At 39.5% G+C, this 13,421-nt stretch overlaps 1 protein-coding gene across 1 annotated transcript in view; it reads right to left on the bottom strand.

Annotated features, from left to right (window-relative positions):
• Positions 1-13,421, bottom strand: part of KCNH8 (potassium voltage-gated channel subfamily H member 8) — a 375,624-nt gene that overhangs the window by 171,021 nt on the left and 191,182 nt on the right. The window contains exon 5 of the mRNA XM_075062450.1: positions 3,275-3,515. Coding sequence (XP_074918551.1) covers positions 3,275-3,515 — 241 coding nt within the window. The remainder of the gene's footprint in view (positions 1-3,274; positions 3,516-13,421) is intronic.

The following is a 13,421-nucleotide window of genomic DNA, read 5'->3' as shown; positions in this document are numbered from 1 at the left end:
ATTTATTGCCATTCTTTTATTATAGTGAGATATTTTGATATTGTATTTTTGTTATAATTATGACTTTAAAAAAAATAAAAGAAAAAAAATAAAAATTGTGATTCTTTTACAATTAAATGTTGCTCTGTGGTGAGGCCTCATCTGGATTTGCTGTAGTCCAGTTTTTTGGGCCCCACGCCTACAAGAGGATGGGAAAAACTGGAAAGGAGTCCAGCGGAGCGGCAACAAAATGTTTAATTAGGGGCTGGAGCACACAGAAATTTATGCAGGAGAGAGCTGAATGGGATCTGGGATTTGTTAGTCTGCCAGAAGAGAAGAACGAGGGGATTTTATAGTCTGCCTTTCAACTACCTGAAAGGAGGTTCCAAAGAGGATGGGACTAGACTGTTCTTCTCAGTGGTACCAGATGACATAACAAGGAGTATGGTCTCAAGGTTGCAGTGGGGAGGTTAGGTTGGATATTAGTGGAAAAATTTTTCACTCAGAGAGTGGTGAAGCACTGGAATGGGTTACCTAAGGAGGTGGTGGAATCTCCTTCCTTCGAGGTTTTTAAAGTCAGGCTTGACAAAGCCCTGGCTCGGATAATTTAGTTGGGAATTGGTCCTGCTTTGAGCAGGGGGTGGACTAGATGACCTCCTGAGGTCCCTTCCAACCCTGATATTCTATGATTCTATGATTCTAAAAATAAAGCAAAGTTTATCAAAATTACACTTGTGAATACAAATTATCAAAAATTCTGAGATATCCAATAGAGATTTAAAACAGATACAAGATTCTTCAGTATCTGCAAGTACAGTGATGCAGTAGTTCATGTACAACAAATTGATTACAATCAGTTCTCTCACTTTGCTAATCTTGAAGGAATTTTCTCAACACTTTTTTAATGCCTCCCTAAGATTGCACAAATTATCCATCAAAAGTATCCTTGTCAAGGCCAACAAAGCCCTCAGTCTTCTGCTTTACCTTCAGTACAGGACTGATCTCATTGATTTCAGTGTGCTTACTCATGTTCCGAAAGTTTAGTCCTTGCTTAAGGGTTTTGCTAGACTGGGACACAAGTGAACATTAAGCCTATTATTTTCCACTCCCATACAAATATGAAAGAACCAGTTTTTACACAGAATAAACAGAAACCCTAAAAGATCTGAACAATCCTGTCTCCAGAACAATAGATCTGGAAATTAGAAAATTAGAAAATCCAGCCTCTATGTTAAAAAAACAAACAATGAGAGTGGAAGGGAGGAAGGAAGGGAGAGGGAGGAGGAGAGCAAAGGGGATAAATAAAACAATTACCAAAGAAAAATGTGTGAAAAAAAATGGTATTGGGTACATTTTTAATGTGATGCTTGGGATTCTCATTACTGTTAAATGAAATTGGACAGATAAATCCCTCTTCGTGCACCAGAAATTTTACCCATATATGTTTATTCATGATTTTACTTTCTTTACTCACTATATCACAAAGCCAAGAGCTGGCACAAAAAAATAGCAGGCAAAGATCAGAGAAGTCAGGAAAAATAAAAAGAACATTTGCTACATGCATCATGGATACATCATTGTTGATGTTTTATTTATATCAAAGTTGTGTATTTCTACCCAGGAATTGAAGGAAAAAAGGTAGTACTGAGCCTTAAATCTTCTGTCTTGCTATATATGAATAATACTACACATAAATCAGATAAACACAGTGTATGTTTTCTCATACTCAGATTCCAATTACTCCATCATAACATCAACCAGTTATCTGCATTCTGTATAGTGAGGGAACCTGTGATTATCCAGTTATTTTAACCTTAAATTTACATTATTTTTATACTCTGTCTCTCCCTAAGATGGATCTAATGGAATTGATTTGGTTTTGCACTTTTTATAATGTTATCCGAAGTCACTTCATAACTGATTAGCGAAAACCTCACACATTTTACAAAGGATAAAAATCCTCCTGTCTGATTTGTATCGCAAAACATAGATCTCTATTGCATATTCTGCAATGGTTGAGGATAATGTGAGCAATTAACAGGGAAGAAATAAAGAATAATAGTCATTGGAAATCCACCATGAGTATCAAGGAGAAGAATTTTCCCTTAAATCTGCATTTGAACTCTACTTCCAAAGGGGAAGAGACAAATATTTCAGAATCTTCCACTAAGCATCGTCCCTGCTAGCTATTCTTATATTGAATGTAGTTATACTTCTATCAGTAAAGGGGAAGAAACATATTTCAAGATGATCTTAAGAACCCCTCCCCCCATTTTCTTCTTTAAAAAAAGCCTACATCCGGTATTTGGTGTATAAGAAGTTTGGGTTTTGCTCTTATTTCTCATGCATGAGCTAACCCTCATTCCAAATCATTTTTTTTTGTGGGGGGTGGAGGGGGCCAGGAAAATATATGGTATTCCCCATTTCATTTTGTACTTTCAATATTTTCTTTTAAGATTCTTCTACTCTGCTGATAATTTTATTCCTTCCTCCACATCCTTTCTTTTCTACCATATCGCATTCCCATGTCTCTGTGGGTTAAATAAAATCCTACTCAACTTTCCATGTTTCTCTGGAAAAGGCCTTGCAGCTATGTATTGGCACCAGAACTGTACTATACTCTTTACATAATGTAGCTACATATTTTTTAATCAATAAATATAGAACTGTATTGGAACTACAAAAAGTTCTAAGACTCTTCCTGTTATACTCAAAGGCCTATGTGAACATGTATGGTCAGCTTTTCTGTGTTCATAAAGGAAAGGAATGAATCTCTAAAAAGAAATTCCATGCACCACAAAAGAGCCATCGGGAATAATGCTATTTCCCCAATATATATTATGTTTTTACCTCAATGTTTTGGAGATATATTTACTGGACAGTTCATAAAAATCAGTTTAAGAATCTGAGAAGGGGACAAGCAAAAAAGCAAAATTTACACTTCAAATACCAACATTCAGGTGCATTACAGAACATAACCAACAGTACTAACATGGCCTGTGTTGTAATAAAACAGGGAAATCATTTCCAATAAGAAAAATCATATTGCACCCCTTTTGTTAAGCACTGAAACTATAATAACAAGCCTAACTAGAAACTTCATTTTGGTAAGTGGCATGATAAATAAAAAAAGAATAAAGAAACTACCAAGTATCTGTAAGAAAAAAATCTGTTAGGACATGCTGCTGAGAAATTGAAAAAGTGATATAATTATCTGATCATTACTACATCTTTTTACATTAAATTTCACAAAAAATGAAAAACAAAATTCAGAAAGCAGAAAAATATATCTTACCTATGATAAAAAGAATTTCCACTGCAATGTCACTGACAGTTGTGCTTCGAGTTGTAGATAGCTCATCATTGCCAATAAAGCAAACATTGTAAGGTACAGTCACAGCAACATAAAACGTTGCCAGTAAAATAAGCCAGTCCCAGCCAGCTTTAAAAGTGCTAAAATGCAACAGTATGAATTTGGACTTTTTTGCATCTGAAACTTTGTATTCCGGAAATGCTGGTTTATCTACAAAAACATTCTGAAAGAGAAAGAATGGGAGAAGTTATGAAAAAATATCTGACCTCAGATTATATTTCAATTAATTTGAACTTTCATGTTATCAAAAGAGCCAAGGAATATTTGTGACACTTACAGTGGGGCAAATACTGCAAAAAGTTTTTTAGTAAATAATCATTCAAATTTACAAACAGATTCACTTTGAGTGTATTTGTAAACCCTTTTGTGGTCACTCTATGAATATGCTAAAAAACAAAATCATTTACTAGAATATTTTCCCAGATAGTGAAAGTTAAGCAAATACTGCAGAATATCAAAGGAAAGTGGATTTTCCATTCATAAGCTATAGCAAACGTCACTGAAATTTGACCTTGACAGTTGCATCCATTCAGTCAGGGAAAAGAAATATACCACATGACCTACATATCCAATTGTGATGATGCGGTTCTGGCAGGACCCAACTGAGGGTGCCAATTCAGGACCAATTGCTCAAACAGGGCAGTCACAGCCCAAGGCTGGGGCTTTTCCACCTCTAAGGCAAACCAAACCAGCCAGACAAAAATGACTTCGGTTTCACCCCACTGGCTAACCAAAATTCACACAAGCAATTTCCTTAGAAACTCCCGTCTCCCAGTATCACCACCAGTGCCACCCGTCCTGGGGATGAATGGTTATGAAAACCAACACCCCAGTAAAAGAAAAAATTCTCTGGATCCCAAAGGACCAAGCCCCAGACCCAGGTCAATATACACATCAGATCTTACCCACAAATCACGCTGTTGCCAATCTCTTAGAATCTAAAATCTAAAGGTTTATTCATAAAGCAAAAAAGATAGAGATGAGAGCTAGAATTGGTTAAATGGAATCAATTACATACAGTGATGGCAAAGTTCTTAGTTCAGGCTTGTAGCAGTGATGGAGTAAACTGCAGGTTCAAATCAAGTCTCTGGAGAGCATCCCCCCGCTGGGATGGGTCCTCAGTCCTTTGTGCAGAGCTTCAGTTTGTAGCAAAGTCCCTCCAGAGGTAAGAAGCAGGATTGAAGACAAAATGGAGATGAAGCTTCCGCCTTATATAGGTTTTCCAGGTAAGAACACTTCTTTGTTCTTACTGTGGAAAGTTACAGCAAAATGGATCGACTAATTATCGCCTAACGTTCAGGCTTGTGAATCAGCATGTGTTAATGGAAGTGTAAAACATTACTCATGGATTCTATGGTTCATAAATCAAGTACTCTAAGACGAGATACATCACAACAGACTTGGGCATGGGTCAATATCCAAAGGGCTCTTAGTTCAGAGGCATTACAGTTTTGGTAGACAAACGTTCTACTCCAGGAGCCATTATCGGGTATGGCAGGACTGACTTGAAGACAAGATGGAGATGACGGGCATCAGCCTTTTATAGGCTTTTTCCAGCGTGTAAGAACACTTCTCTTTGTTTCATTGACTAATCTCGTGAAGTACACATATTAGCAAGCCTAAATGGTGAGTAGTCTGGAGGACACTTGAACTTGGGGCAAGTACTACGACATGCCATCTGTTTACTGAGGCTTTACTCAAGGTGTGGATATTTGCCCTTTCTCTCAACAATGGGTCAGTTGTTTAGCTGATGGTCCTTAATGGGCCATCAAGCAGGCTAGGCAGAGCTAACACCAACTTGTCTGGGATGTCTCCCAGAAGCACAGCATAAGTTTGAAATACAGACAGATAGAGCCAATACTCATAACTTCAACTACAAAATGATACATACATATAGACACCATAATTATAACCAGCAACCAATAACCTGGTCTTCGACACCTTATATGACTCCCTTTACATAAGATTTGGTGCCACTACAGGATCTTGGTTGCAACCATGTTCTATACGGTCCCAGATTATATCAATAATGTCACACTAATCAAAACTACTTCTGCTTAATATAGCAATTTTCACAATGAACCACCTGTGAGCAAACTAGTGAAAGAATTATGTGAAGAATTTATCTAGTAAACAATTTTCAAAAACAAATTTTGGGAAAATCTGTTTGCAGGTCATTCATAAAGAGAAAAAGAAGCAAAATTTACTCAAATTGTTATGAATTAATTATACTACCTTCTTGTAAGAGAAAGTTAGTTTGTTTCAATTTACCTTTTGATGCCTGCTATATGAACATTAACACTATCTATAATTACTTTAGGACCAGATCTTGCCTCACACATATATTTAACATGACCCAATAAACATTAGAGAATACATATGGTGCACTGGGTAGTCTTGTTCCCCAGAGGAACAACTTGTTTGAATCCTTATCATTTGCAGGGGTCCCTGCAAATACGAAGTTCAGATTCAAATACGCTTCCCAATTCCTTCATTTTCGGTCTCTTCATCTTTCAACTAAAAAAAAAAAAAAAGTCTCCTCCTGCTGAACAGCAGCATCTAGTTCATGAAACTTTTCATAATATTATTCACTAACAGAAGGACTTGCTGAGTGTCATTCTGATCCTGGCTAGTGCAGTTATCACCAGGCTTGAAGTACAGATAATGAAAAGCTTCACAAAATACACTGTAGAAATTGGTGTGCATTCAGCAAGCCAAGGTTGCTTCTGATTCTGAAGCTATTTGATATGAGCATAACAGGTGAATAACAATTGTTCATCTGCAGGCATAATCAAACTAGTTTTGTCTGACACAACCTTTATCATTGCAAGTTTCTCTGAGAATGCTCATATTCCTGTCTTTTCCATCCTCAGCCTCTTCATTCTTCAAGATCAAGGGCTGAATTTCCACGGTTGCTGAGCTTTTGCTTTATTCTGGTTTTCAACAGCTTCATCCTGTTTTCCTATGTTCCACTAAGTCCAGACTGTTGTCAGTTAATTTTAAATCAGTTTAAAATGTTCCTCTTTGTATTAGTTCTAGTTCTCCTTTGAGAAGCATCTTCTCTTCCAGCTCCTTTTGTTTTATGTTTACTGATGCTAACTTAGAATTCACCATTTCTCCACGATCTTTCTCCCACTCCTCTTCTGCACTAGCTCTGTCTCTTTGCTACAATTACTCAAATTATTTCATAGAACTTGCTAGGTTAGCTTTGTACTCTGCAATAGTAATCCATTTTTGCAGCTACTTAACCTGTGGGGTTGTTTTTTTTTCCCCACTCACCAAATATAATTTAAGTCCAGAAGGGACCTTCAGATCATCCAGTCTGACCTCCATATATCACAGGCCACCAACACCGCCCAGCCACCCACATGCCACACCTACCAATCTGAATTAGACGAAGGTATTACTGCAGGAGACTAAACTATTATGTGTCACAGGCAGAAAAGAGGAGGGACTGAAGTGCACTGATGCCCAAAGGCCCTTGTAGTGTCAGGAAATCGATTGAGATACACCGATAAGTACTGCACCCACCATTGCAGAGGAAGGCAAATAAACCAACCAACCAAAAAAAACAAGGTCACTGCCACTCTGACCTAGAAGGAAATTACCTTCTTGAGCATGCCCCCAACCCCCATGCCCAGTGTCCTATCTTCAACAGCAGTCATTCTTGATGCATCAGAGGAAGGATCACAGCAAGGGTGCTGGAATCTTTGTAGAAGTGGGGGGAGGAGTGGAAGCAGCAATGCCAAAGTTCCTCCTCCCTCTCCACAGCTGGCGGCTCCAGCAGTGAGCCAGCTGCCATTTCTTCTGGCACCACAGCAGCCCATGGTGGGTGAAAGGTGCAATTGCAGTGCCTCCCCAGCAGAATAATATATTCTGCTAGGGGAAAAAGATCTGCAGGATACATAAGTTCCGTGCTTATGTTTCTTTTGTTAAAAAGAGAGTGAGAGAGAGAGTGTGTGTGTGAGGTATGCCCCCCTGGCACAGTTGATTCCACTGGCCTGGAATACTTGACCTCTGCAATTCTTTTTGCATTATTTTGGACTAGCCCCATCCCAGGGGAATTTCCAGGGAAGTCTAATAAACGTTCGTAATTCTGCTTGAGAGGCAGTATGATCTTTAAGATAGTGTACTAGCCCACAAGTCAAGAGACATAGTTTCTCTTCCCATTGACCTGCTGTATGACCCTTAGATCAATCCCTACATTTCCCTTCCCACCATTTGTCTGATTTGTTTATTTAGATTATAAACTCTTAATGGCAGGGATTATCTTTTATATGTGTGTACAGCAATATGCTGCTCTAAAAATCTTTCTTCTTTTGTGTTTTTTCACAGCTATTGGCAGTGTCTTGTTTGTCCTTGTCATAGGCCTGGATGAGTTTAATTATATTGCACTACAGCTGTTGAAATTATTTCCCTAAGCAGGAAGAATCTTGAGCTTGACAAGAACCAAGTTTGTTCCTCTGCTTTAAGTTCTTGATTATAAGAGCTATCGTTCTTATCTTCATCTTTTCACAAATCTTAGTTCACTGTTTAATTTCCTGAATTATTTTTTTCTTCTAGGAACTGACAAAGCAATGGGAAAGACAAGGAACAATGAAGCATGTGTAATGTGATCAGCAGTGCCTTAGAGCTACCATTGTAATATTGCTATGAATAATAAAGCTACTGTAGCTTGGGGGGGAAAAAAATCACAGTTTTGACAAGTCAGGCTCTCGGACAATTCTAGTTGTGAATATAGTCAATTAAGTCCTTCTATTGATACACAAATGTGCTTTCTCATTCAGGGCTAGGGTGTGCCTTTAGAGCACAACCTTGAGCGTGGGATAGTGCAGACCACAATATCTCCCCCAAGCTTTGCAGTACACAGAGGGCAGTCTGCACTGCAATTAAACACCCATGGCTGTCCCAAGTCAGCTGACTTAGGTTTGCGGGGCCTGGGCTATGGGGCTGTACAATTTACAGCGTGTATGTTCAGGCCCAAGCTCTAGGATCCTGTGAGGGTCCTAGAGTCTGGGCTCCAGCTTGAGCCCAAACATCTACGCTACAATTCTACAGCTCCATAGCTCAGTGTAATGATCCTTTGTAACTAAAACGGTACTATAATATATTTATTTTCAGTGAGTCAAAAATAATGTGGGAGGAATGGAAGCACTGCCTGTGCCTAAAACCAGCTGCGATACTAACCTATCGAACAGATGGACAGTGTCCAAAAATGGCTAATATAGCATAAATCCTAAGGCATTTGACATTCTGCTACTTCTCAAATATGTTATCCATATGCACTGGAATTTTCCATGTAGCTAAATACACTTCTGATGTTTTCACTGAAGCCTCTTGATTTCTTAAATTGATTAGTTACTTGGGTAGCTGGTAGGATCCTTCCATGTGTATAAAAAAAACCCTAAACCAAACTAACTATGCTCTAGACTGTAGAGGCTTAACAATTGGTGCCTTTTCCTTCTTTTCTACCATAAACCATAAGTATGTAGGCCATACTTTCAGCATGGTGGACTGAAAAAGACTTGCAAGTCATGGTGGATACGCAGCTGAACGAGAGCTCCCAGTGTGATGCTGTGGCCTAAATGACTGTTGTGATCCTGGGATGTATAAACAGAGGCAATATAAAATAGAAGCAGGCAAGTTGTATATCTTTGTATCTGGCACTGGTGCATCTGCTGTTGGAACATCATCACCAGTGCTGGTGCATGCAATTCAAGGAGGATATTGATAAATTGGAGCAGGATTCAGAGAAGAACCACAGCAATGATTAAAAGATTAAAAACATATCTCATAGTGAAAGACTCGAGGAACTTGGTATGTTTAGATTAGCAAAGAGAAGGGAAAAGGGTGATTTGATTACAGTCGGTAAATACCTACATGGGGAACAAAAAAATTTAATAGAAAGCTCTTCAATGTAGCAAAGGCTAGAAGCTGAAGCTACACAAATTCAGACTAGAAATAAGGCAAAACTTGTTTAATAGTGAGGATAATTAACCACTATAGCAATATACCAAGGCTTGTGGCAGATTCTCCATAACTGGACATTTAAAAATCAAGATTAGATGTTTTTCTAAAATATATGTGCTATTTCAAACAGAAAATTAATTCAAGGAAGTTCTGTGGCCTATGCTATAGTTGTCCCTTCTGGTTTTATAACCTATGACTCTATACCTCGGGTACATTATTTTAGATATCTGCTCTAAGTTTAAAAAAGACGCTGGATTAAGCACCCATTGTATACACAGAGTATTACAATTGACTGAGAATATTTTGGCTCTTTGGCCAAATATTAAACTAGAGATCATTAATATACAGCTATTTTAGGACTTCAGTCAAGTGAACTGTATCTTTCTCTTTCTAGAGACTAAGTCTGACCAAAAAGTATTTTTTTTCCACATCCAAAGCCATATTTTTCATTTAATATCACCTTACTTCCACATCGAGAACTTTCAGTTGCTGCAAAATAAAAGCTGATAAAATTCAAAATCTGTTTGTAAATTTTGTTTAGAAATTAACTTTAATGAGTTTTGTTTTGTGTGGTTTTCAAATTGAATGTTATGTTACATACACAAAAAATACTTTAAAAGAACATTATGGTTGCAGTCAAGCTCCCAAAAGTGAGCAAATGCCAGACTTAAGCTCACCTGTGCAACTTTAATTGTGTGTATTCACCACAATATATTTTTAATTAAATGGTCACATACTATTTTTTCCACAGGACACCTGCCTCATTCAGTGCACGGTGCTCACTAAATTAGCTGCTGTTCAATATTTTTTTCTGCCCAATTATTGAATGTATGATCCCAGGCCTTTATTTATTATTTGCATACTATTTGTACCCTGCTCTGAAAAAAGAATTACTAATTTCCTCATGGGCCTATCTAGGTCAATCATCACTAATAAATGAGTGCTTCACAAAACATTACTTTATTTTCATAATGCTCCGTAAAGGTGAGGGGGTGGTATAATTCCCATTTTATAGATGAGGAACTAAGGCAGATGAATTAAGGTCAAAAGTACCCATTAATTCAAAGGTGCTGGTAGTAGTGGTGCTGCCACTCCCACTGGTTTGGAGTGGTTTCCATCATATATGGTGTTTACAGTTTGGTTCAATGGCTGTCAGCAGTCCATTATACAAATTATTCCAGTACCCCTGCAAGAATTTGGAACACCCAATCTGAGCTACCCTGGACCTGATTTTTCAGAGTATATAGCATTATATATCACTAATATATTCAAAGCAGTTCCCATTGACTTCAGTTGCAGTTGTGAGTACTCAGCATTTCTGTAAATCTGATCCCAAGGTCTCATGTCAGGCATGCAGAAAATGAAAAACACAATTGGGGACCACCTGTGAGAGGGCTTTAAGTCACTTGCCCAGCATCATACAGCAACTCTGTGGCAGAGGCAGGGATAGAATCCAGTTGTCCAGGGCAGCATTCAACTGCTTTAACCATGAGATCCTCCAATCTCTTCCTCTAATGCCCTGCCTCATTCACTACACATCTTCCAACTACTGCAACAAATGAAGCAAGAGTCCTACAGACAACAGCCTCCTTCTTTACACAACCCTCACAAATCCCCAGAGCAGGTTCATCACATGCATTGAATGAGGCATCCTGTAGAAAAAAACAGCATGGGATCACGTAATTAAAGACCGTATCATAATGCATACACACAAGGGGAGTGAATTAAGGTAAAACAGCCAACTTAATTCTGACATTTCCTAATTTTAGTGCTTGACTTTGCAACCTTAGCATTCTTTTAACATATTTTAGGGTATGTAATTTTCTGCATGTTTAAAATAGTGGAAAAAGTAAAATTTCATCATGTGGAATCATACTGACACTCATGAATCAGCAGGGTTGAAACCTTTACATCTGCCACACAGACCAAGGTCATTTGAGCTAACAGAGAGTTACTGATTGCAGTAGAAGATTGTCATCCTAGATGTGAACCAGCACTCGAAGGTGATGAGACACTTTGCCAGTGGGTTTCACAGATATTTGCTGACAGTAGAGGAATGGTGAGATTCGTGAACCTTGAGCACCCAGGCTCCAGATGGACAGAGATGCTCTTGAGGGCAGACTCTTCCGCCTGTTCTCAAGCTTGACTCTTTGTGCCCCATTCCTTCCTACTTGATTCTCTCTCAATCATGTCTTTTTCCCACCCTGGCTCCTCAATCCTGTCCTACTAGCCTCAGCTAGCCAGTCCCAGTGTCCAATCCTCAGGCTTCTCAGCCTGGTGCCAGTTTCCTTACCCAGTCAGTCCTAATCTCCACCTCTGGCTGCTCCGTCCCAGGGTGCATCCTCCACTCCCAGTCCACTTGTTCAGTCATTCCCAGTTTCCCCCAGCTTCTATCTCCAGTCTCCTTGTCAGCAAGTCCAAGTTCCACCCATCCTTGTCTATATCTATCTCCCCTGGCTCCCAGTTCCAGTCTTCACCCCTGGATTTCTCATTCATTCTCACTGTTTCCTTTACCAACTCCTTGCTCCAGTCTCTTCACCCAGCCAGTCCCAATTCTCCCTCCAAAGCCCTTGTCCAATCTCCCCCCACTCCACTCATTTGCAGGCCAAGTCTCCTTGCCCAGCCAGTCCCACTCTCCCCTGCACTCCCACTCTCAGTCCCAATTTCCCTCCCTGCCACCACCAGCCTTCAGGCTCAGTCTCCCTGCTAGGCTCATTGTCCCAATCCACTCCCCTGTCCAGGTCTGACTCCTATCACCACAGCACATAAATTAGGGGGGCTTGTCTTTGTGGTCTGCTTCCAGCCCGTGGCTTGATCAGAGGCATTACTTTAATCAGAATACTTCCTTGTGTTGTAAGATTCAGTATTTGAGGGTGGGCACTAAAGAATATGTAAGTCCTCCTTCGAAGTGGCAATGTTGTCGCAGTGGTCACTGACCAAATCATTAAGGGTTAGGTTGTGCCATTTAGGCACAGACCCTTGTTTAGGGTTGCGAGGAGCTGCATTGTCCCAGCAGAGCACCATAATAGTTGCCTCTCTGAGTATGCCTCTCAGAATTTGCTCATACACCAGGAAGCCTTTTTAAAAGGTGAGGCATACTCCCCCTTCTATGGCCAAACAGAGCTGCTACCTATCATGTTTGGGTGGGTGAGTGGGATGGCTCTATTAACTTTTCACCTTTTCCTGTGCCCTTTGCGGTGTGCCAAAGGGAGTTGTTAAAGGAGCAGTCTCTGCATTTCCATGACTGCAAGGACAGCACTTCTGTCCAGCTTTTATGTAAGTTCCTTATTCCCCTCTTATCATAAGCATAATTTCTAATTCTGAACCTTAGAGTCCAAAATGTGGGTGCCTCCATGAAACCTCCAAGCTTAATTACCAGCTTGGATCTGATAGCGCTGCCACCAGCCAAAAATTTCCAGTGTTTGGCTCACTCTGGTCTCCCCAAAACCTTCCCTGGGGGGACCCCAAGACTCAGATGCCCTGAGTCTTACCACAAAGGGAAATAACCCCCCTCCCCTTGTCTTCTCTTTACTTCCTCCCCAGGCTTCCCCTCCGTGGGTTATCCTGGAAGATTACTGTACTTAAACTCCTTGAATTACAAAACAGAGAGGGCAATTTACCTTCCCCCCTCCTTCTTTTTCCCCCTCCCAGTCTTTCCCTGAGAGAGACCGTAATCCTGGCACAGGGATTTCTATCCCCTAGAGCCTCACTTAGAAAAGAAAATCCAACAGGTTTTAAAAAGAAAAGCTTTATATAAAAAGAAAGAAAAGACATAAAAATGCTCTCTGTATCAAGATAACAATATACAGGGTCAATTGCTTAAAAGAAAAATATGAATAAACAGCCTTATTCAAAAAGAAATACAATTTAAACATCCCAGCAACTACACACATGTAAATACAAAAAAACAATAAAAGCCTATTGTTTTTCTACCTTTGTACTCACAACTTGGAAACTGAAGATTAGAAGCTTGAAGATAGAAAGATCCCTCTCATAGCCGAGAGACAGACAAAAGACACACACAAAGGGACACACACCCAAACATTCCCTCCCTGAGCTTTTAAAAATCCCAGTTTCCTGATTGGTCCTCTGGTCAGGT

This window comes from Chelonoidis abingdonii, chromosome 2, assembly GCF_003597395.2.
Source record: "Chelonoidis abingdonii isolate Lonesome George chromosome 2, CheloAbing_2.0, whole genome shotgun sequence".
In the NCBI taxonomy this organism is placed as follows: Eukaryota; Metazoa; Chordata; order Testudines; family Testudinidae; genus Chelonoidis; species Chelonoidis abingdonii.
This window is presented reverse-complemented; position numbering and strand designations above follow the sequence as displayed.